This window comes from Phyllobates terribilis, unplaced genomic scaffold, assembly GCF_046119375.1.
Source record: "Phyllobates terribilis strain yellow unplaced genomic scaffold, ASM4611937v1 Scaffold_11__3_contigs__length_659146591, whole genome shotgun sequence".
In the NCBI taxonomy this organism is placed as follows: Eukaryota; Metazoa; Chordata; class Amphibia; order Anura; family Dendrobatidae; genus Phyllobates; species Phyllobates terribilis.
The window spans coordinates 426,543,998-426,569,633 of record NW_027362771.1 but is presented as its reverse complement, the minus strand read 5'-3'; the positions used below and the strand labels follow the sequence as shown (position 1 = coordinate 426,569,633).

The 25,636-nt window shown below is 41.0% G+C and overlaps 1 protein-coding gene across 1 annotated transcript in view; it reads right to left on the bottom strand.

The window, feature by feature from the left end:
* The window catches only part of TUBGCP4 (tubulin gamma complex component 4), a 44,994-nt gene that overhangs the window by 8,318 nt on the left and 11,040 nt on the right, over nt 1–25,636 (bottom strand). Inside the window, exons 3-12 of the mRNA XM_073653147.1 lie at nt 24,820–24,942; nt 21,279–21,332; nt 17,012–17,068; nt 15,526–15,605; nt 13,456–13,657; nt 12,620–12,785; nt 11,993–12,117; nt 11,237–11,287; nt 8,139–8,244; nt 987–1,094 (exon numbers count right to left, since the gene is read on the bottom strand). Coding sequence (XP_073509248.1) covers nt 987–1,094; nt 8,139–8,244; nt 11,237–11,287; nt 11,993–12,117; nt 12,620–12,785; nt 13,456–13,657; nt 15,526–15,605; nt 17,012–17,068; nt 21,279–21,332; nt 24,820–24,942 — 1,072 coding nt within the window. The remainder of the gene's footprint in view (nt 1–986; nt 1,095–8,138; nt 8,245–11,236; nt 11,288–11,992; nt 12,118–12,619; nt 12,786–13,455; nt 13,658–15,525; nt 15,606–17,011; nt 17,069–21,278; nt 21,333–24,819; nt 24,943–25,636) is intronic.

The following is a 25,636-nucleotide window of genomic DNA, read 5'->3' as shown; positions in this document are numbered from 1 at the left end:
TGCCTGTTTTTCTTTCTACAGTACATGTCAAAAAAATAAGTCCCGGACCACCCCTTTAATAGAAGTAAAATGCTTTTAGACAGTCTTTACCAACAATAATAAATAATCACCAATGGATATTTATCATTGTTGGTAAAGACTGCCTAAAACAGAGGCTATTACCTGCCTGTTGTAACCAGTGCCAGAACAGAATGGTATATACTGTATATACTCAAGCATAAGCCGAGTTTTTCAGCACATTTTCTGTGCTGAAAAAGCCCCCCTTGGCTTATACTCTGGTATATACTCGAGTATATACATATTCCATTGGTAGATAGTGGTGGGGGGAGTTGCGGCGGCGGCGGAGCGGGGCACATGCAGTAGCCGGCTGCCGCAGTTACCACGTGTGCCCGCTGCTAAAGGGTAATGAATATTCCCTCTTCTCCACTCCCATGGGCGTGGAGAAGAATGAATATTCATTCTCTTTAGGAGGAGCGCTGAGCCGCAGCTCCTGCTGACAGTACCCGCGACTAAAGAGAATGCATATTCACTCCTCTCCACACATATAGTCCCGGCGTGGAGAGAACTGAATATGCCGGCAGCTCACAGCAGCATCTGAGAGCGCGTGGCTGTAACGTCATGCGCTGCTCAGATGCTGACATGAGCTGCTTCAGGAGATCAGGACGCAGTGCTGAAGCAGAGGTGAGGAAGGAAGGTGAGTATAAGTGTTTTTTTTTTGTGTGCGCAGTGATGGGGCCACACATACCAGGATTGGGCGATGAGGGGGCAATGCATACCATGATGGGGGAGAAGTGGACAATACTTACCAGGATGGGGAAATTTACCCGTAGCTGCTGCATTTCCCACCCTAGGCTTACTCTCGAGTCAATAAGTTTTCCCAGTTTCTTGTGGTAAAATTAGGTACCTTGGCTTATACTCTGGTATATACGGTATATTTCTATAAAACAATGAAAGCCAGGAAAAAAATAATAAAATGAGCAACATACCTTTCTGCTCCTTTCCATGGTAGTCAATGGTTAAATTGAGAAGGGGGAGAAGGTTGTCATCATCAAGTAAGACCTTATGTGCAGAGAGCTGGAAAGCTACATTGACATCTGGAGAACAAAAAGGCTAGTGTAAACAACATTGTACGAATGCATGTATGTACGTACACATATAGACACTACGATGAAATAAGTCCAAGGTATACAAGGAAAGAATGCAAAGTCATGTTTTATCATGGGATTCTTTGTCTTAAAAGCAATAACACCAATAGGCTGACCAAGTGTGTGTGTCTATATATACTCAACATTAAAATTGCAAGGAGGAAAAGTCAAGGAATTATGGAAATCACAGGATTGATAGATATTAATGATATGCAAATAATGAATAAATGGAAACCAAATTTTTCAAGACATCTCAAATTATTCAGTATTGATTTTGAGCACCACATGCAGAATTACATACACTTGCATGCCTTAGCTGCTATCCAACAAGCTTGTTAATGGTTGTCTGAGGAATGTTCTGCCAAGCTGAATGCACTTAGACAGCAAATAATCAAGAGCCACTGCAGGCAGCTCCCTTTGCATTTGCTAAAAAATGACATTCCAGATGTGATGATGGGAGACAAGTCCGTAGATGCTGCAGGCCATGGTAGCATGAATATGGCCATAGAGGCTACTCACAGTAGCATGAACAATATGCTTCTGGAACACTTAGGAGAAATGGCCTTACGACTAGTTCCACAACCAAATCAATGTAACACTGACCTGTTTGTGTACCTGGAATGAAGGTTAGATGGATCCAGTTAGCGTACATTATGTCACCACACATCATAATTCTGAGAGTAGGACCAGTATGACAGTCCCCTCATGAAGGCATCTTCATGGCATTGCCTTTGTGGTCAGCTGACCAATCGCCAGCAATTATTGTGCTCAAGACAAAATCCTAAACAGGATAGGTCTTCATTCCAGCCTTGTTTTCCATATTACTCTGCACCACGATAGCATTTAACAGCGGTGGCGTGAGGTCAAAGGAACACCTTCACAGGAGAACGACACATTTATCCTACCCTCGGAATTATGGTGTGGGGTGGCATAACATAATGCACAGTAGGCAGACCCCTCTAGTCTTCATTCCAGGTACAATAACAACCCAGCGTGGCAGAACATTCCTCAGACAACCATTAATAGCCTCATTGATAACATGCCAATGCATGTGTGTATTTCTGCATGCGGCACTCATACTTGATAGAAAATAAAGCAAGAGATTTTGAAACATTTTTTTTTCATTGTTTGCATATCATTAACATGTGTATCGATCCTGTGATTACCATAATTCAACCATTTTTCCTTCTTGCAATGGTGTTGCAATTTCAATGTTGAGGAGTGTATGTATGTGTATACAGTATTATACACCTCAATGCTGAAATTGCAACACCAAGAAGGAAAAATCGTGGAATTATGATAATCACAGGATCAATAGACATGTTAATGATATATTATATTACATACACACAAATAGAAAAACATTATTGGTCAAAAGTTTGGACACGCCAGTTTATGCAAGGGTTTTCCGTGGACTTATTGCAGATTCAGACCGAAGAGAGGGAACCACAGAAGAACGTGTGTGAAGCAAACCAGAGGATGTGATAAAAATTAGATACTCGAAGTATCCCTTTTAATCCGATGACAGCTTTACACACCCTTAATATTCTCACAAGCAGCTACGACATGTAGTCACCTGGAATGGTTTCCAATGAACAGGTATGCCTCATCGAGTTCTTTTGTGAAATCACTGGCCTTCAGTACGGGTTTGCGACCATCAGGTGTGTTTTGTAGAGGCAATGTTGGCACACAGTTCCATACAGTGCTGAGCCACAACTGTTCTAAATCAGAATGTGGCTAGAACCACTCAACTAAGTAAAGAGAAATTACAACCCATCATAACTTTAAGACATAAAAGTCAGCTAATCTGGAAAATTGCTAGAACCTTGAAGGTATCCTCAAGCGAAGTCATGAAAAACATCAATCGCAATAAAAAAAACTGGCTCTCATGGGAACCACTGCAAGAAAGAAGACCAAGAATTACCTCTACTGCGAAGGATAAATTCATCAGAGTTACTAGCCTCGGAAACCGCAAACGGACAGCATCTCTGATAACCTAGTCTTCCTTCATCCTTAAAAATTAAGTCCATCTAGTTCAACCCATAGCCTAACATGTTGATCCAGAGGAAGGCAAAAAATAACCATGTGGCAAACACTAAGCTCCACATTGGGGGAAAAAATTCCTTCCTGACTCCACATACAGCAATCCGACTAGTTCCCTGGATCAACGCCCTATCAAGGAATCTAGTATATATAACCTCTAATATTATACTTTTCAAAAAAGGCATCCATGCGCTTCTTAAATTTTAGAAGTGAATCACTCATTACAACGTCACGCAGCAGAGAGTTCCATAGTCTCACTGCTCTTACAGTAAAGAATCCGCGTCTGTGATTATGATTAAACCTTCTTTTCTCCAGAAGTAGAAGATGCCCCCTTGTCCCCGTCTCAGGCCTCAGAGTAAAAAGATCAGTAGAAAGGTCTTTGTACTGTCCCCTCATATACTTGTACATCGTAATAAGATCACCCCTAAGCCTTCGTATTTCCAAACTAAATAACCCCAAGTGTAATAACCTGTCTTGGTATTGCAGACCCCCCAGTCCTCTAATAACCTTGGTCGCTCTTCTCTGCACCCGCTCTAGTTCAGCTATGTCTTTCTTCTACACCGGAGACCAGAACTGTACACAGTAGTGACTTGTAGAGAGGTAAAATTATGTTCTCCTCATGAGCATCTATGCCTCTTTTAATGCACCCCATTATTTTATTTGCCTTTGCAGCAGCTGCCTGACACTGGCCACCAAACGCGAGCTTGTCGTCCACCAAATACACCCAGGTCTTCAGTGACAGTTTTGCCCAGTGTTTTACAATTAAGCATATAATTATACATTTTATTTCCTCTGCCCAAGTGCATTACCTTACATTTATCCCCATTAATACATGTGAGGAATGTCTATTTCTTACACATTCCTCACATGTAATAAAGCTGTCAAACAGTTGCAAATCATGCACACGTGAGCGATTCAAACATATCACCGAGCAGCTGTAAATACTCGGAGCTCGGCCCGAGCATACTCGGAACAGAACATACTCGTTCAACACTAGTATCAACCTTTTGTGTGGAACCGTATCAAAAGCTTTTGAAAAGTCCATATACACAACATCCACTGCATTTCCTTGGTCCAGTCCGGAACTTGCCTCCTCATAAAAGCTGATCAGATTAGTTTGACAGGAACGGTCCCTCGTAAACCCATGTTGATATTGGGTCATGAGGTTATTTTTCTTCAGATACTCTAGTATAGCATCTCTTAGGAAACCCTCCAGGATTTTACCCACAGTAGAGGTTAAGCTTACTGGCCTATAAATTTCCAAGTTTGGTTTTTGTCCCCTTTTTGAATATTGGCACCACATTTGCTATACGCCAGTCCTGTGGTACAGACCCTGTTATTATGGAATCTTTAAAGATTAAAAATAATGGTCTATCTATGACGTTACTTAATTCCTGCAGTACTCGTGGGTGTATCCCACCCGGGCCCGGGGATTTGTCAACTTTAGTGTTTCTTAGACGCCGCCGTACTTCCTGCTGGGTTAAGCAAGTGACATTTAATGGAGAATTTTTGTTATCACTGATCATGTTTTCTGTCATGCGATTTTCTTGTGTAAATACTGTTGAAAAAATCATTTAGCATATTGCCTTTTTCCTCATCCACCATTTCACCCAGACTATTTTTAAGGGGGCCAACACTATAATTTTTTAGTTTTTTACTATGTATGTAGTTAAATAATATTTTGGGATTATTTTTACTTTCTCTGGCAATGAGTCTCTCTGTCTCAATCTTTGCTGCCTTGATTTGGTTTTTACAGAATTTAATTTTCTGTATTTATTTAATGCCTCATCACTACCTACTTGCTTTAGTTCTCTAAATGCTTTCTTTTTGTCACTTATTGCGCCTCTTACAGCTCTATTTAGCCATAGTGGTTTCTTCCTATTTCTAGCATGTTTATTCCCATAGGGTATATATTGTGCACAGGTCCTATTCAGGATGCTAATAAATGTCTCCCATTTGCTTTGTGTAGTTTTATGTCTCAGGATATCGTCCCAGTTTATTGCACTAAGATCATCTCTCAACCGTTGGAAATTTCCTGAAGTTTAGTGTCCTTGTAACCCCTTTACTACACATCTTATTAAAGGATAAATGAAAACTTATTTTGTGATCACTATTACTCAAGTGACCCCCCTCCTGGCCTGTTGGTTAATATTAGGTCTAGCAGTGCCCCCCTTCTTGTTGGGTCCTGAACCAGTTGTGAAAGGAAATTGTCTCTCACAGTTGTCAAAGACCTATTACCTTTGCTTGAACTACAGGTTTCTGTTCCCCAATGTATTTCAGGGTAGTTGAAGTCCCCTATAATAATGACTTCTCCTTGAGTTGCTGCTTCATCTATTTGCTTTATGAGGATATTCTCCGTTGCTTCCAATTTTTTTTGGAGACTTATAACAAACCCCTATCAGTAATTTATTATTTTTCCCCCCTCCCCTTTTCTCCACCCACAGGGACTCTACATTGCCATTAGATTCACATATATCCTCCCGCAAGACAGGTTTTAAGGATGATTTTACATATAAACACCCCCCTCCTCTCTTGTTTGTACGGTCATTTCTGAACAGACTATATCCCTGTAAATTAACTGCCCAGTCATGGCTCTCGTCCAGCCATGTCTCAGATATCCCCACCATGTCATAATTATTTTCCAACAAAATTAATTCTAATTCCTCCATTTTGTTGGTGAGGCTTCTGGCATTAGTGTACATGCATTTTATGTATCTCTCTGTACCTCTATTCCTTCTTACTATATTGACTCTTCTAACCCCACCCCCAACTTCTTTATTTGTGCCCAGGTCTCATAAATGATGCAGCGACATCTAGTAGCAGACACACCACAACATCAACTGTCTAGAGGAGACTAGGAGAAGCAGGTCTTTAGGCTGTGTGCCCACGTAGCGTTTTTCAAGCGTTTTTGATGCGGAATTTCCGCAGCGGAAACGCTTGTAAAACGCTTGGTAACCTGCACCCCATGGTCCCCAATGGGATTCCGCAAGTTCTATGCACATGCTGCGGATTTTTCCGCAGCGTTTATGCTGCGTTCAAAAATCCGCAGCATGTCATTTAATTTTGCGTTTCCGCAAGCAGAATTGCCTTTGTCCAATGCATAAAAAACGCAAGGCAATTCCGCATGTGGAAAACGTGTGATAAACGCGCGAAAAATGCGCGATAAACGCGTGCGGAATTCCGCATGCGTTTTTCCGGGAGAGGACTTGCAGAAATGAAGCAGAAATTTTCTGCTTCATAAATGCAACGTGGGCACATAGCCTTATAGTCAAATTGCTGTAAAGCCGCTATTGAGGACTTTAAAAAGAAGAGTAGGCTTGTTTACAACACAAGGACTGGACATTAGATCAGTGGTACCAACTGTCATGTATTTGAGAGACACCAAAAAAAGGTGAGCTGATGATGTCTACAAGTATGTGAAGCATGGAGGGGAAGTGTGTTGGTGTGGGGGTGCTTTGCTGGTGACACTGTTTGAGATTTATTCCAAATTCAAGGCACACTTTCCCAGCATAACGACCACAGCATTCTGTGATGACATGTCAATCCATAATGTTAGAACTTAGCGGGACCATCTCAAAGCTAAGGGCTCTGTGACCAGGAAGGAGAGCGATGGAGTGCAGAGTTAGAGGACATGGCCTCCATGATCACCAGCCCTCAACGCAGCTGAGATTGTTTGGATTCATTTGGACTACACAGTAAAATTAAAGCACCTGACAAGTACACAGTTGTTTCAAACGTGTTTCGTTACTCATACTTTCCATAGGTGGTCCCTCATGGTTTTGCTGCCTTCAGTCTGAATCTACAATGTGACCCATTTTAGAAATTTTAGAATGATATACCACAATGTGCACTAATTATAAATGCCATAAAGTACTACCATAAAAAGAACAGCAAATAAAAATCAATAAATCTAGAATAATAGATATAAACAAGTATTCTATTAAAAATTAATGCTTTATTGGACAAAAATAGCTATAAAAAATAGATCACACAAGACAAATAAAACAGTGTTACTGGAGAAGAATTCATGACTGGCAGGACACTATTAGACTGTAAATACTAAAACCAAGGCTGGAAAACAAATATAAAATATGGTTTAAAGAGGACAAATAAAAATAAGATTGATATTAAGCCTAGGTTCAAAAGTAAAACTACCGATACTGTACTGTCACAATGTCCTAACTGAATAAAAGGTAAAATAGAAAATGTGGTATTGTACTGGCCCAGTTTTAGTATATCAAATTATATATGATATAATTAATAAAAAAAATTAAAAAAAAGGGGGGAGAGAAATAGGTAGCGCACACCTTTAGTATTAAATTAATGTACAAGTGCACAAATATCGTATGTGGCCAATATACATAAACTATGACTTCCCCGTTCAGACGGGGCCTGGTTTGGCACATAGAGAAGTAGGGCATTAGTGATATGGACCAACCTTGACGTGGTTGGATGGCTTTTATTGCACTTTTTGATCAAAAAATATTAACTAAGTCCCTTACATTTTTACAGTTTTCAACAATAGCGGAGTTCATGTATTCATTAATTTCAGTGTGTGGATGCATCGTGTATGTTTGTATATGAGATACAGTTATAGAGAGGCCAAAGATCTGAGGATACAGACACTATTTCATAGCTTGTATAGTACCTTTTCCCCCCACCACTCACTTTAACGTGACTAGGCTTCCTAAAGGAAAACCATTGCATGAACAGATGTTTCCAAACTTTTGACCAGTACACCTTGATAGACGTTGTTGATTTCCATAGGAAGCACCCTCCCTCATTACACAAATACATATCACTTGATCTGCTTCATCTGATAAGCATTCACGTTTATATAGCAGGAGATGGAAAATCTGAATAAAAATGATGATATGGTCACCCCTATGTGGCGGCGCATGCTGTGCACATACAATGTGTTTCTTCTATACCAGCTTGTATAACACTCACCATGTTCTGTGACAGCGGTGGGTGGCGTTTTCAGCATGTGTTGGGCTATATCTATAAAGGCCTGAAACAATTCACCTCTTCCTAGCAGGTAGAAATCTTTTATAATCTGAAAATGGAGATAAATAAAATAACTTTTTTCACTGACAATAAATAAAGAATGGGATTACTTGGTAACATTTTTTGATGAATAGTAAACGAGCCACAATATACCGGTTATATTACTATAAAAATCACAACACAGTATATTATGTCATACTGGTCACCAAATGGTCAGGTTTGTATTATTTCTCATACAGACGTTCTAATAAAACGTAACTCCTTCCTGACCAAATCATTTTTCACTTCTGCACTTTAATTTTTTCTCTCCTTCTTCCAATGGTCACAACCTTTTAATTTTTCGTTAACATAGCCACCTGATGGATTGTATTATTTGGGAGGGAAGGGGTGAAAGAGGAAGAGTTGTAGTTTTAAATCCCACTATTCACTTCACAATACAATACAAAAAAAAGTTCACAGAGGGGGAAAAAAAATGGTAAAAAAAAAAAAAAAAAAAAACACCCCACAATTCTGACAATTTTTGGGATTTTTCTTTGTTAGGCATTCATTGTGTGGTAAAAAAAATATGGCCTGGTAACATAATTGTAATTTGATTACGGCGGCAAGACCCGAAGAGTGTATGTGGGGATATAACATATACACACACACACAGTGGATACGGAAAGTATTCAGACCCCTTTAAATTTTTCACTCTGTTTCATTGCGGCCATTTGGTAAATTCTAAAAAGTTCATTTTTTTCCTCATTAAAGTACACTCTGCACCCCATCTTGATTGAGAAAAAAAAGAAATGTAGAAATTTTTGCAAATTTATTAAAAAAGAAAAACTGAAATATCACATGGTCATAAGTATTCAGACCCTTTGCTCAGTATTGAGTAGAAGCACCCTTCTGAGCTAGTACAGCCATGAGTCTTCTTGGGAATAATGCAACAAGTTTTTCACACCTAGATTTGGGGATCCTCTGCCATTCTTCCTTGCAGATCCTCTCCAGTTCCGTCAGGTTGGATGGTGAACGTTGGTGGACAGCCAATTTCAGGTCTCTCCAGAGATGCTCAATTGGGTTTAGGTCAGCGCTCTGGCTGGGCCAGTCAAGAATGGTCACAGAGGTGTTCTGAAGCCACTCCTTTGTTATTTTAGCTGTGTTCTGAGGGTCATTGTCTTGTTGGAAGGTGAACCTTCGGCCAAGTCTGAGGTCCAGAGCACTCTGGAAGAGGTTTTCATCCAGGCTCTCTCTGTACTTGGCCGCATTCATGTTTCCTTCAATTGCAACCAGTCGTCCTGTCCCTGCAGCTGAAAAACACTCCCATAGCATGATGCTGCCACCACGTTTCACTGTTGGGATTGTATTGGGCAGGTGATGAGCAGTGCCTGGTTTTCTCCACACATAACGCTTAGAATTATCACCAAAAAGTTCTATCTTCATCTCATCAGACCAGAGAAACGTATTTTTCATAGTCTGGGAGTCCTTCATATGTTTTTGAGCAAACTATGCGGGCTTTCATATGCCTTGCACTGAGGAGAGGCTTCTGTCGGGCCACTCTGCCATAAAGGCACAACTGGTGGAGGGCTGCAGTGATAGTTGACTTTGTAGAATTTTCTCCCATCTTCCTACTGCATCTCTGGAGCTCAGCCACAGTGATCTTCGGGTTCTTCTTTACCTCTCTGACCAAGGCTCTTCTCCTATGGTTGCTCAGTTTGGCTGGACAGCCAGGTCTAGGAAGACTTCTGGTGGTTCCAAACTTCTTCCATTAAAGGATTATGGAGGCCACTGTGCTCTTAGGAACCTTGAGTAATGCAGAAATTCTTTTGTAACCTTAGCCAGATCTGTGCCTTGCCACAATTCTGTCTCTGAGCTGCTTGGGCAGTTCCTTTGAGCGCATGATTCTCATTTGGTCTGACATGCACTGTGAGCTGTGAGCTCTTATATAGACAGGTGTGTGCCTTTCCAAATCTAGTCATATCAGTTTAATGAAACACAGCTGGACTCCAATGAAGGAGTAGAACCATCTCAAGGAGGATCACAAGGAAATGGACAGCATGTGACTTAAATATGAGTGTCTGAGCAAAGGGTCTGAATACTTATGACCATGTGATATTTCAGTTTTTCTTTAATAAATTTGCAAAAATTTCTACATTTCTGTTTTTTTTCAGTCAAGATGGGAGCAGAGTGTACTTTAATGAGAAAAAAAATGAACTTTTTAGAATTTACCAAATGGCTGCAATGAAACAAAGAGTGAAAAATTTAAAGGGGTCTGAATACTTTCCGTACCCACTGTATATTTATTACACACAGTTATATTTTCATGGATTTGGCCTGGCGATACCAAATATGTTTATTTTTTTGTAAATTTCTTTATTTTTGAATTCAGTAAAGGAGTGTTATATAAGCTCTTTAAGTACTTTTTAAAACATCTATTTATTACTTTTCTTTCTACATTATTTTTTAATGTCTCTAGGTAACTTGAACCCGAGTTCACTTGATCACTTTTACTATATAATGCAAAACTATACTATTCAGTGTGCTGCAGGAGCCAGAACAATTGAACTATGCGATTGCTCCATTTAAATGCAGCTGTCAGAAACTGACGTCTTTTAAATAGTTAATCAGCAGCGACCTATGTAAATTTGTCAGACTCCGCAGTCTCTTTTTGGAGCTTTTAGAATGTTTTATAGGTTTGGAATGTCTACAAATCAGAAACACTTGGGAGAAGTTTACTTAGACTGGTGATTTATATGCATTAATATGTGGTAGAGGAAGATGTGCTAAATGTAGAAAGAGACGCACACCCCTTAATAAATTTGTCACACTTTGGCAATCCATTCACCAGAATTTCAAAACTATGCCTGCTATAAGTAGCTGTAGATTTGAACAATAATTTACATCAACTTCTGGTATAAATTATAGTAAATCTGTCAGACAATAGTTGGCCTTATCCATGCCAGTAAACCCTGGCCAGAGGGGTGAAAAGCTGTATTTTTTTTTGTTACAAAAAAGGGGCATTGAGCCTTTAATAAATACCTTCATTTATCTTCAGCCCTTACCTTTAACTGTCCTATCAAATCAGACTCCTCCACCATTAGTTTCCACAAGTGCTGAAAAGAAAAGAATACAACACTTCAAGGACAATCCTGAGACAGAAAACCTATCCGGATTCTCTGAAAGTCACCTATAGTGTGGATACAATATAAAGTCACAGCTAGTCCAAGTACACATGGTAAACAGATAAGCAGAGGCATTTACTATGAGGTTCTGCAGCAGCAGTGCAATGTACCCATTCTACAGAATGGCAGCAGATTTTAGTCTGATATCACATGTGACTTCCCGTCCCAGGTCAGTAAATGTGTATGACCTTCTGGCAGGAATGAGCTGTCATGTGTCGTGGCCTGTGCTGGATTCCATACACCGGGGAACATTTCTCTGCGTGAACACAAGATCCTGCCCACTTGATGAAAGATACAGCAATCTTCTGGACAGAAGATCGTTGTCTTGATCCATGTTGTGGATCTGTTCCTCGCCACACTCCCCACAGGTTTAGTCGTGGCTACATCTTTTATGTAGTCCATGTGCCATTACTAAGAGTGGGTGGTCTACTTGGTTCCTGGACCACCTGTATTATTTTGATCTGATTCACTTGTTACTGGCCTGACATTGGCCAGTGTAAATTAGCCATTAAGCAGAATGCTTTTCTAAAAAACTTGCACTATTGATTTTCTATCTCATAAAAATGGAGCCAAACACTTGACATTTCTCTACATCCTGACGACTTTTTGCAGTTGGAGTCAAAAAAGACTTCTTACCTCGGCTACAGTGCTTCTGATCCTGTCGAGGACTGACTCAAAATCTACCAGGTTAAACAAAGGCTGCTGCTTCAACCTATGCAACTCTGCAGCAAATATATCCTCCTGATTCTTCAATATAGAACCTGCTCAAGAAACAGATCACATGAGAGGCCGATAACAATGTAGAGCACCGCACCACTCCATTAGTAAATAGTACTATGTAATAATATACTGCCCCCTCGCCGAAAATTGTGCACTCGTTTGATACCCAGGATAGAGCTGCATAGGGTTTTCCCTTCCACATACTTGACATAACCCTTTGACCAATTCTCAACCCCTTGGTTGATAAATGTGGCTTCTCTGGATAGAGAGGACTTCAGCACAGATTCTCGTCACAGTGGTAAAGAACAAACACAGCAAAAAGTGCATCTGAGTGCCCCCAAGTATGGCACCCGAGACTAGGGTGCCGGGGTGTGGGATTACGGAGAAGTGTGGAAATTATGTCCTACTATTACAGCGTATAGAAGAGCAGCAGGTATAGCATAGCACAATGCAATGACATGGAAGGGCTATCTTTCAGTAATAAGTGAGAATTCTGTATGTATCACATATTATCAGACGATCAGAATGCGTGCTGCTTCTTACCCGTTCTAGTCATATTTACATTCTGATTTTCGAACATCTGGACCGATTCTCCGACAAATAAAATCTTCTCAGCAACTCTTACAGGGATATAAGACGGCAGCATTTCAACCCGCAGAGAAAACTGCTTGAGTGATGGAGCCAGCATGTTCTCCTCTTCAATAAGCCGCTATTAGATGACAAAATGTGACAGAAATGATTCACCCTTGATCAAATGATCATAAATCTGCATGTCCTTCATCAAGCCTGCAACATACATCAGCTGGCCATTGGCCTAACAACGATTCAGCTGCCATCTCGCCCCACTGTCCCATACACAGGAGCGCTCGATTACCCAAGCGTTCCTGTGTTCTCCATGATAGGTCCACTGCCAGACATTATTGGCAATGGCTCATCTCCTAGAGAACAATCAGCTGTTACTAGAAGCTGCTGAGTCCAGATGTACGCAATGAATGAAGCCGGCACAGCACAGCTCCATACACTATATCGGAGCCTTCTTTGGTACTGCAGCTATGCTCCTATTAATATAAATGGGCGATGAGCCACCACAGCTAAGAACAGCCACTGCACAGTATACGGAGCTGTGCTGTTCCAGCTCTGTTCACCGTCTACTTCCAGTGGGAGCAGGACCGGCTAACAGCTGATTGGTGGGGTGAGGCATGTTGGACCTTCAATGATTGCATATAGCTGACCTATCATTTATCCTCTCCACCAAGAGGTTACACATGAGAAGCCAACATCAAAGAAGGATTTTGGGCTGACCGCTCACCACTTTCATAATATTGGCTGTGGGTGATTGATTTGACAACCCAATTATAACACCTAGTCGCTTTTCTTACCAAATCTTGCAACTCTCGTAGTTGTTTCCCAGTGAGGCCCCCGATTCCCAAGTCATCATCATCATCTTCAGACTGAGCAGAAGCATTGCCAGAAGATGGTCCTTGTCTGACAAAAAACTCCTCATACTGGTCCAAGAGAAGTCCATGAAGCATCCAAGCTGAAAGCTGCTTGTACATGACCCCGTGACACACGGCTAAGATCCTGATAAAGGTCATGATGAGGGAAATATACAGTTGTAAATATACAATGGACTCAAAGTATTAAAGAAAACAGGAGACTGCAGCTAATGAGCTGGAATATCTTACAATAGTTCCCTGTATCATCTCTTTGAAATATCAAACTCGCTCCCAAATAAATAATTGTACATAGTGACTTCTGGGGTTTTATCACGCAAATGCGAAGGGGTGAACTTAGAAATGAACTGATATAAATGCTTAAACAATTACCTTCAGAGGAAGACCAGGCTCCCAATCTGTCGTCACAATGAGCTCACTGACAGATTCAAAGGTAATACATTCTGCAGCCAGCTAAGTATTCTGATAGAGGCTGATGAAGCTAAATAGTTAAAAATACAGATACAGGGATAATTTGCAAGGTTGGAAGCAAGCAACTGCAGAGAGAATATGACCTAATCTTCTCCCCATAGCTGCAGCTCCATTAAACGGATGGTTCAAATTCAAATTTGCACCCTAAATCACTATTTAATGCCATAATCTAAACAATTTTCTTAAAAATTTACTATCCCACTGTAACTACACTACCCAACTGCTTTTTTTTTTCCTTCTCCACTTCCTTTTTGATGACGCTTTGTTTGAGATTCCCAGAGCATGCTGAGATATTCAAATGGAGAATCATTAGGGGGCAGAGGCTGTAGTCTCTGCCACAGCCCCTGCCCCCTCCCTGAAACGAAACATCATCAAGGACACTTGTTTTAGGGGCTGGGCTAGTCCCCGAGTGATGTGCACAGTGACAGCTCATTCTGTGTTGCTGGCTCAGATCAGCATTAACAAGCCGGCAACAGAATGTTGGCAGAATACCTGGCGTGCAGTGACACTTACGAGAGGCGTGTGTGTGTGTGTGTGTGTGTGTGTGTGGGGGGGGGGGGTGGAACTGGTCTTTGCATGCCAGGTATTCGGATACCACTCTGTTGCCGGCTTGTTGCTGCTGAGCTGATCCGAGTCAGTCACACAGATCGCGCTGTCATTGTGCACATCACGCAGGCACAAGCCCAGGGAGGAGGCAGAGGCTGAGGCAGTAATTTTTTATTAAGGTATATTAGAACATAGTTTAAGAGTATGGTATTAAATAGACAGGGATTTAGGATGAAAATTAATTTGGACTTCAGACCACCCTTTAAGCCTGGCAGGTAGAAGTTTAATGCTATTTACCTGCAGATTACCACTATATCTGTAGGTAAATAGCTTTTCTGGACATGACCGGTTGCCTTTAATATTAGCGCTATTGTATATGGCAGACAAATATGTGCTCCCCTATTAGCACAATATTGTGTTGTGCTTTTGGAGTTAACAGTAGCAAATAAGGAATACAGAAGACTCATGGCTACAGTTCTGCTGTACTCGCCCCTTTACACATGAGATGGCTGGTTATTGTGTATAACAGTTAGCAATCCTTCCATCACAGCGGGGAGGAGGATATGATCTCTCACATCATGAATACAGTGGACTATGACTACGAGTCCAGCGTTTTCTTTGCTTGCACCCATTTGCCTAACAGCTTGATGCACCAGAAATGTTTGGTATTTTTATTGTTCTAAGGTGCTATGTATCAATAAAGGAGATTTTTATGTCAGTAGAGCTGGATCTCTCCTCCTTGCTTTATTTTCAAATGTTGTGGCAGAAACACTATCCGTGCTCCGGACAGGATTGGAATCCGGCATTACTGGGGAGCTGGACTTTGTTTCTTTACATATATTTTTTATGCCATTTAGGCTAAAAGAGAGTAAACCTACTTTTATAATATGTCCCCCTTACAAATGGCAGCATATTCAGAAACTATAAGGCGGGAAAATATTTTCTAATATACTTATAGCATGTGAAAAGGTTCCTTACTTTTCCAGCGCACTGCGGACTGGAGGAAGCCCCCCACAGCTGTGCTTGTAAACAGTTTCCAGAAGTTGGCATCCATGAATCTAGTGAAAGAAAGAGATCTGTAGTTCTGGCAGAATGTATAAGACCAGTATATTAACCAGTTACGTTAGTACTGCCTAGCTATTAGATCTCACCGCTCATTGCAATTATATTGGGCAGCATGGATCCTTGCTTTATACACTTCACTATCACCAGAATGTGTCCTGTTCTGCATGTCTAGAAGCTCTCAGCCTTCCAAAAGTGACAACATGGCCATAACTTCACATTCAAGAGGTGTCGTCATCCAACAATACCTGGTGTCTCAATGCTTTACCTGGATAGTAGGCGCAATGCCTGCTCCCATCTCAACTAATAAGTGGGCAGGTTTAATAAAGTCTGAATAATTACTATGGGAAGATGTAAAGGGTTATTCCCTTCTCATCCGTTCATAGCTAAAAGGAGAATAACAGCATGGAGCTCTGTAAAGCAGCCCAGCCTGGATACATTATGCATTTCCATAACTCCCACAGATAGAAATAAGAATCAGCGCAGCACAGGAAGCAGTTTTCTTAAAACCTATCCACTTCATTGCAGTAAAGGAAAGATTGTGTTAGTTTCCGCAGTCGCAATTTATATGGCCAGGGCTTAGAATTTACCCTACAATGGAAGCGAAGACCGCCAAATGTGATACTAGATTACAACAAGTACTAGAGTAAACTGTCCAATTTACAGAAATTCTGAATTTACCGAAAACTGCAGGGGCAAAATTAGGACTTTAAAAAAGGGTTTCCAAGTGTGTTGGTGCCCACGAAAAAGATGGAAAATAATCCCTCCTTCCCCTACAGCCCTGATTACACTCACTATAACAACTTTCTATGTATAGTGCATCACATTGTTAGAAGTGGTGGATTATAGGTTAATAGACGTAAAATGGCTTATGACTGAACAAGTCCATAGAGGTGAGAATTCTGTTTTTCTGCTACAGAGATCCACATACACTGATGTTGTAGAAGTCTTAGAGGAGCGAGATAACATTCTGCCCGCAGTCGCCATTATCTGCCGTATGGAGAGTAATGAAACCTCCACTGAACGAAACAGCAAATCTGATTTGAAACTTCATATTTGCCCCTGAACTGCTCAGGGGCTGGGTTTTGGGTACTATAGATACATATATCTTATAGCATTTTTGCAGTGAATTTCTTGCAGTTTGTACTGTTCATTTAGCTTGAATACTGTCCCTAAGGAAAGGTTAAATGGACATGATATTTCATATTGTGCTTTATGTCTTGATTTCCCTGACATATTAGAGGAAAGAACTTCGTGACGAGTCCCTCAGTGACTAACGTAGTACAGAAGACCTATAAACACAATGTACATGTATCCAGGCTGCATATTACACTTCTCTCCATTTCTAACAGCAGTATGAGAAGAAGCGGCCATCACTACGGATAGAACATTATTACAATACCTTCTGGCTCTTTATCTGTTCCACCACAATCATTACTGATGGAAAGAGGAGATGAAACTGAAAAACAGAAAACATGGAAACCTTATATAACAAGTGATCATCAAGAAATGGTTCCATCCAGAGTCTGGATGACTAATCAGATTAAATTTGATGAATTTGTCATTTCAGTTACGCACAGATTCTGATTTTAAGCAAATTGGTGAAATTAATATAACCTATTATTGGGACCCACAGAAAAGAGATGTGAACATGGCAGTCCTTGATACGAGAGCGGAGACATGAGGTGGCTGTGGGGCAGTGGTAGCGCACTAGTTAGTTCTAGGGCCATGCGTCTAGCAGCTGGGTGGACTTGTCCTTCCTGCAGTCGTCTCCTCGTGTTTGTCCCCTAGGAGTGTTACTTTTGCTGATTCCCTATCAGTATGTGTATGGAGTGTGGGAGGAAACCAGAGAACCTGGAGAAAACCCACGAACGCACGGGGAGAACATACAAACTCCTTGCAGATGTCGTCCTTGGTCAGATTTGAACCCAGCGCTGCAAAGCAACAGTGCTAACCACTGAGCCATCGTGCTGCCCACAGAGATGTAAATGTGCATATCAGATCTAGTAGACAAGGGTGACTGGCTGAATATCCGCGATGCCTATATATAGCCATTAAAGTCTCCAGCCGATGGCTTGGCTCTTTCCGGAAGCACATTCCAGCACAAGTCTCATGTGTGCTGCCTCCCTTACTGCGTGACACATCTGTTTTTAAACCTGTTTGGTATTAACTTTAAATCGATAAAATGTTTATTTTTGGCAGTCTAGCCAGGGTGTTTGCAAACGTTGCATTTTTGTTGAGATTTTTCCCGCACAGTTTTGCCACAAAACCTTTCAGCAAGAAAGTGAATGAGATTCCTGAAGTCACATCCACACATTGCTTATTTTTTCCTAGATCATTTTTTTTCTTTCAGAGTTAAATCATCAGCATGTCAATTATTGCAACTAATCTGACCCATACTAATGAATGGAATGGGGGAGGTTGCAACAAAAAGCACATAAAAAATAAGTGACTAAGACGCGTGGCATTTTTTCTGCCAACACATCAGAATTTTCCTGAACATGTGCACATACCCTTAGAGGTACATTTACTGATAAGGCTGTAGCCATAAATTATACTCTATGCTCATACTATACGTGCACCACTTACATGATGTGAAGCATTTCACTATCATGTATACTCTGTGTGTGTGTGCACATATATTATATACAGTTGAAACCAGAAGTTTACATACACTATATAAAAAGACACATATGCATGTTTTTCTCAATATCCAACATGAAATCAGAATAAACCTTTTCCATTTTAGGTCAATTAGGATTACCATAATTTTTTAATATTTTCCAAATGCCAGAATAATGAGAGAGAATGTTTTATTACTTACTGCAAAGTCAAAAGTTTATATACACTAAGATTACTAAGCCTTTAAACAATTCATGACTGCCCATATGATGATGTCATGTGTTTGGAAGCTTCTGATAGGTTTCTTGGCAACATCAGAGTTAATTAGAGACACCCCTGTGGATGTATTTTAATGCACACCTGAAACACACTGCTTCTTTGTGTAGCATCATGGGAAAGTCTAAAGAAATCAGCCAAGATATCAGGAAGAGAATTGTGGACTTGCACGAGTGTGGCTCATCCTTGGGTACAATTTCAAGTTACCTGAAGGTGCCTCGTTCATCTGTACAAACAATTATACGCAAGTAAAAACAAGATGGTAATGTCCAGCCATCATACCGCTCAGGAAGGAGACGGGTTCTGTGTCCCAGAGATGAACGTGCTTTAGTTCGACACGTGCATATCAACCCAAGGACAAAAGCAAAAGACCTTGTGAAGATGGTGGCGGAAGCTCGTAAGATTGTGTCAATAACCACAGTGAATCGAGTACTGTATCAACATGGGCTGAAAGGCCACTCAGCCAGATAGAAACCATTACTCCAAAAGAAACAGTAAAAAGTCAGATTAACCCCTTTTACCCCGAGGTTGGTTTGCACGTTAATGACCGGGCCAATTTTTAGAAATCTGACCACTGTCACTTTATGAGGTAATACCTCTGGAACGCTTCAACGGATCCCGCTGATTCTGAGACTGTTTTTCCGTGACATATTGTACTTCATGATAGTGGTAAAATTTCTTCGATATCACTTGCATTTATTTGTGAAAAAGATCGGAAATTTGGCGAAAATTTCGCAATTTTCAAAATTGGAATTTTTATGCCCTTAAATCAGAGAGATAGGTCACACAAAATAGTTAATAAAAAACATTTCCCACATGTCTACTTTACATTAGCACAATTTTGGAACCAATTTTTTTTTTTTTTTTTATTAGGGAGCTATAAGGGTTAAAAGTTGGCCAGCGATTTCTCATTTTTACAACAAAATTTACAAAACCATTTTTTTTTAGGGACTACATTACATTTGAAGTGACTTTGAGGGGCCTTTATGACAGAAAATACCCAAAAGTGACACCATTCTAAAAACTGCACCCCTCAAGGTGCTCAAAACCACATTCAAGAACTTTATTAACCCTTCAGGTGCTTCACAGAAATTTTTGGAATGTAGAAGAAAAAAATGAACATTTAACTTTTTTCAGAAAAATGTTACTTTAGACCCAATTTTTTTTATTTTTGCAGGGGTAACAGGAAAAAATGGACCCCAAAATTTGTTGTGCAGTTTCCCCTGAGCACACAGATACCTCATACGTGGAGAAAAACCACTGTTTGGACGCACGGCAGGGCTCAGCAGGGAAGGAGCGCCATTTGACTTTTTGAATGTAAAATTTGCTTGAATAATTAGCGGACGCCATGATGCATTTGGAGAGCCCCTGATGTGCCTAAACAGTGGAAACCCCCCACAAGTGACACCATTTTGGAAACTAGACCCCTCAGGGAACTTATCTAGATGTGTGGTGAGCACCTTGAACCCCCAGGTGCTTCACAGAAGTTTATAACATGGAGCCGTGAAAATAAAATCTTCACATGTTTCCCACAAGTGTTTTTCAGCCCCCAATTTTGCATTTTCATAAGAGTAACAGGAGAAATTGCAACTTGTTGTACAATCTCTCCTGAGTAAGTAGATACCCCATATGTGGGGAAAAACCACTGCTTGGGCGCACGGCAAATGCACACAGGAACAAAGACCTTCATTTTTGGAGATGTCCTGTGGTCTGATGAAACTAAAATTGAACTTTTTGGGCATAATGACTAGTGTTGAGCGAGTATGTTCTGTCCGAGTATGCTCGGGGAGAGCTCCGAGTATTTATAGCTGCTCGGTGATATGTTTGAATCACTCCCGTGTGCATGATTTGCAACTGTTTGACAGCTTTATTACATGGGAGGAATGTCTATTTCTTACACATTCCTCACATGTAATAAAACTGTCAAACCGTTGCAAATCATGCACACTGGAGAGATTTAACCATATCACCGAGCAGCTATAAATACTCGGAGCTCGGCTCGAGCATACTCGGCGAAAGGGTTAATAAAACATACTCGCTCAACACTAATAATGACCATCATTACCTTTGGAGGAAAAAGGGAGAAGCTTGGAAGCCTAAGAACACCATCCCAACTGAGAAACAGGGGTGGCAGCATCATTTTGTGGGGTTGTTTTGCTGCAGGAAGGACGAGTTCACTTCACAAAATAGATGGCATCATGAGAAAAGAAGATTATGTGGCAATAATGAAGCAACATCTCAAGACATCAGCCAGGAAGTTAAAGTATGGGCGGAAATGGGTCTTCCAAATGGACAATGACCTGAAGCATACTGCCAAAATGGTAACACAGTGGCTTAAGGATAAAGTCAATGTTTTGGAGTGGCCATCACAAAGCCCTGATGTCAATCCTATTGAAAATTTATGGGCAAAGCTGAAAAGGCCGGTGCGAGCAAGGCGACCTACCAACCTGGATCAGTTACACTAGTTTTGTCAGGAGCCCAAATTCCGACCAAATATTGTGAGAAGCTTGTGGAAGGATATCCCAAAACATTCAAGTCATTTAGTTTAAGGGCAATGGTACCAAATACTAATGAAATGTATGTAAACTTTTGACTTTGCAGTAAGTAATAAAAATGCCTTAAAACATTCTCTCTCTCATTATTCTGGCATTTGGCAAATATTAAAAATTATGGTAATCTCTATCTCTCTCTAAGGAAAGTATATATATTTATTTTATATTAACAATAAAAAGCTTGCACTGGCTACTGTTCCTCCTGCTACATGAACTCACCTGATCAAGGGAGTAGTTAATGTGGGATATTGAAAGATGAGGATCAGCCAAGAACTGTATAAAAAAGAGAAGGCAATAAGATTTTTCTCTTTGGAAGTTTTATGCATTAGGAATACTTCTAACCCCCTCCAGGACTAAGACAACAGAAAAAGAATACAGTGTTAAGAAGGAAAGTAAATAATTACAGCATTTTTCAGACTAGAAGTCAGCAAGAAAAAAAATCTTGTGAAAAAGTTGTTGCATTTTCTAGCACGGAGGACAATAGCTGAGGCAGTGGCAATGGCCACCACAATGGACGTCTCTCCTCTCTCTACCTGCTGACCCCTGGAGCAGGGCTTTACAGTGCTTTATGGCACCTCTCACACACATTGTGTGCTCACATGCATGCTCTGACAGCACACACAGCTGGATGGAAGAAACATAGATCCGATCCCCCAGAAACCTTTCAAAACTACAAAGTGATTTACTGCCACAACAGCACTCATGTTTTTCTAAAGCTATGTGCCCACGATGCAGAAAATTTCTGCAGCATTTCTGCATCTCCCTGGCAGAAAAAACGCATGCAGATTGTGCATGCGTTTTTCCTGCAGAATACATGCGGATTCACATGCGTTTCCGCATGCGGACTGACAAGCACTTTCCAGGCGATAGCATCACTTGGAAAGTGCTTGACAACTCGGTCACACTGTATAAATCCATGCAAACAGCAAGGATTTATACAGTGTGACCGTAAAAATAAAAAAATAAAGCTATACTTACCGATCCCCCGCCGCGTGTGCTGCAGTGTGTGTTGTCGCACTCCTTCCGGGTTGCCGGCATCTCGCGAGACAGCCTGCGGTCACATGACCGCAACGTCATCTCAGGTCCTGGAAGGAGAAGCGCTGCAGGGGCCGCTGGACAGATGAATATAAACTTTATTTGTTATTTTATTCTTTTTTTACTGGTACAATGGTACCCAGGTCTGGATGAGAGTCTTCTCTCCTCCAGAACTGGGTACCATACGCACATTGAAACGCATATTATCCGTGTGTACAAATGTACAGTCACGGATTCTATGCGTCTCAATGCAAGTCAATGGCGGCGCTTCCGCTGCGCTTCCGCAAAATTAATGGACATGCTGCAGATTTATGAGCGCTGCAGAAACGCTGCGGAAAAATCAGCAGCATGTGCATGGACATTGCGGAATGCCATTGGGGACCATGGGGTGCGGATTACCATGCGTTTTTGATGCGTTTCCGCTGCGGAAATGCATGAAAAACACATCGTGTGCACGCAGCCAAAGGCTATGTTCACGTGTCCTTTAGTATTTTTATTTTATCCATTTTGGGATCATAAACACCGGAAACAAAACGTTCCAGTAGAGGACCCATTCATTTGTCATAAAACGTCTTACATTTGCCTTCCTTTCCAGCAGGATTAAAAAACGCAGTCTAAATAACTTTTTTGTCCGCCCCCCCCCCCCCAAAAAAAAACAGACAACAAATTGTTTTGTTTCTTTTAACATTTAAAGGGATATTCTCAAGTTTGAACGATATTCTCTATCCTGTGAGGATCCTTGTTAATAGAGCGGCGGTCCAACACCACCTCGACTGCATTCATTCTCTATGGACCTGCTGTAGATTGCCGACTGCTGCACTCGGCAGGTCTCCGGTACTCCCATAAGAATGAATTGGGCCAGTGATGCGATGAGCGCAGTCAGCCTCCGCTCTGTTCACACAGGGGTCCTCACAGCTCCGGTCTTCGGGATCGCTGAGGGATCCTGCAGGCAGACCCCCAATGATGGAGAAGTTATCTATCCAATGGATAGGGAGTAACTTTCAAATTTGAGAATAATCCTTTACGTCTGTCGAAAATAGATCATAACAAATATATTCCCCTTTGCATCTGTTTTTGCCCTGTCTGTAACAGTCACAGGCTTTTTTTCCATACTGGATCAATTACAAATGAATGACAACTGGATATGCGACAGAGCCTCTGTGAGGAGTTATCGGTCTGTATTTCACACTGACAGCCTGCAGAGTATCGCTACTACCCATAGGTGATAAATACACACTGACTATGACAACGATCTCTGTAATATCTTCACTCCAGTCAGAGTTATTACAACCTCATAGCAAGAAGTGTACTACCTATATATGCTTCAGAGCGAATATAACAATAGAAGCACGTTGCACTGTGGCCCCACTATCAGTATTTGGTCAGTATTCGATCAGTATTTATTCTCAGGAGTGGGAGTCAAAACCAGGTGAGGAACAATCAGAGAAAAGGTATAATAGAAAGAAGTCACCAATTCTGCATTTATCACCCACTCCTGGCTTTGGCTCCCACTCCTGAGAAAAATACTGAACGAATACCGATAGTGGGGCCATGGCCTAATACTGACATACAGCACCAGCTGCAAGAGCATCCTCTATAGTGGGCTTTGTCACTAAATCACATGCGGCCCCCATCCATCTGGTCACAGACATGTTTGTACTGAGCCAGTACTAATAACTCATCTCAGACCCCCATAAATTGGCAGAGTGGGGGACTTGTGATGTCTGTGTGGCACCTTAGAAAGGAGTAGGTGAGGTAGAGAGGTGGGCACACATAAGTGGGGGTATCGTCATTTAGTTTATGGGATTAGTAAAGGTTCAGGTGTTTCAGCAACTCCATTTACCAGGTTTAGGAAAGCCACATTCATGGCGTCTTGTATTCTGGAGTGCGGATGAGGGAGGAGGTGACCCCCAGACACACACACACGATATGTGGGAGTAATACAGAGGAAATCCGCATCTATTTAAACATTTATGGCATATACTGTACTTTTGGTGGGTCACAAAAGTCTCATTACTAATTCCCCTTTACAATAAAGGGGAATTATCATCTAAGTGTTATTTTGGACCTCTGAGCAAAAAGCTTGGCACCCCAGCACTAAATACATATATCATCTATTCAAATGTATGACTGCTGGTGGTCTGAGCACTGAGACCCCTACCAATCTCAATAGCGGTGTGAATAGAGTGGTAGTATGCATGCAAGACCACCACTCTGCTCATGGTCTATAGGGCTAGCGAAGATGGCCAAGTAATGGAGAAGAAAAGGGACAACACATCTGATTCACAGATTCCACCCTGCCACAACAGTAAGGAAATCCTGAAAACATGATCTGTCGGTGGCTCTTGAGGACTGGAGTTGGGGGGACACTGCTCTAAACAATATGTTAACTTTTATCAACAATTCTCAGAACTAATGGTTGGTGTCCAACCACTAGAAAACTGCTTTTTAAATCCATAGACTTGTTAGTTTCTTGATGTGTTGCTAGCACATATTCACACACAACACTGTGGTCTTGTTTTAGGGATGTGGTGGAAAGCAGAATACCAGGAGGAAATCATATAAACTGAATCCTAGGTTACTACCGCAAGGCAAGTGTCCTGACCACTGAGCCACCCTTATGTGCCAACATACAACATCTCCCCAGTAAGTTCAATCAGAGGGCACTTATTTGTGTAGATTAAAGGAGAGCTGCAGACACATACAATAATATCATTACTACTACCTCTTGCTCCAAGTCTAATAAAGCTTGTCTGTAAGGCTGAAGAATGGATTCCAATCCTCTGCAAAAAGCCCTCAAGTAAATTCCATGCAAACCAACCTGGCCAGGCTGGGAAGGGTGGTGATCCTGGAAGACAAGAACACATTAAAAATTAATGCATTTATCACATATGCAAATACAATATTTGTGAACATTTTCCTAGGAAAAACTTTTCATATACACACATTTTATGGATTGATGGACGCCCATACAAAGCAATAAAAACGCACTTGTAAGAGCGAAATCACTCTTCTGCAAGAGCACACAGACCAAATACGTATGCACTATCCACAGACATGCATATATATTTACTTCTCCATATGAATAAAAAGATCATAATACATTATATATATATATATATATATATATATATATATATATATATATATATATATACATACACAGTACAGACCAAAAGTTTGGACACACCTCATTTAAAGAAATTTCTGTATTTTCATGACTATGAAAATTGTACATTCACACTGAAGGCATCAAAACTATGAATTAACACATGTGGAATTATATACTTAACAAAAAAGTGTGAAACAACTGAAAATATGTCTTATATTCTAGGTTCTTCAAAGTAGCCACCTTTTGCTTTGATGACTGATTTGCACACTCTTGGCATTCTCTTGATGAGTTTCAAGAGGTAGTCACCGGAAATGGTTTTCACTTCACAGGTGTGCCCTGTCAGGTTTAATAAGTGGGATTTCTTGCCTTATAAATGGGGTTGAGACCATCAGTTGTGTTGTGCAGAAGTCAGACTGTTAGAATTTGTATT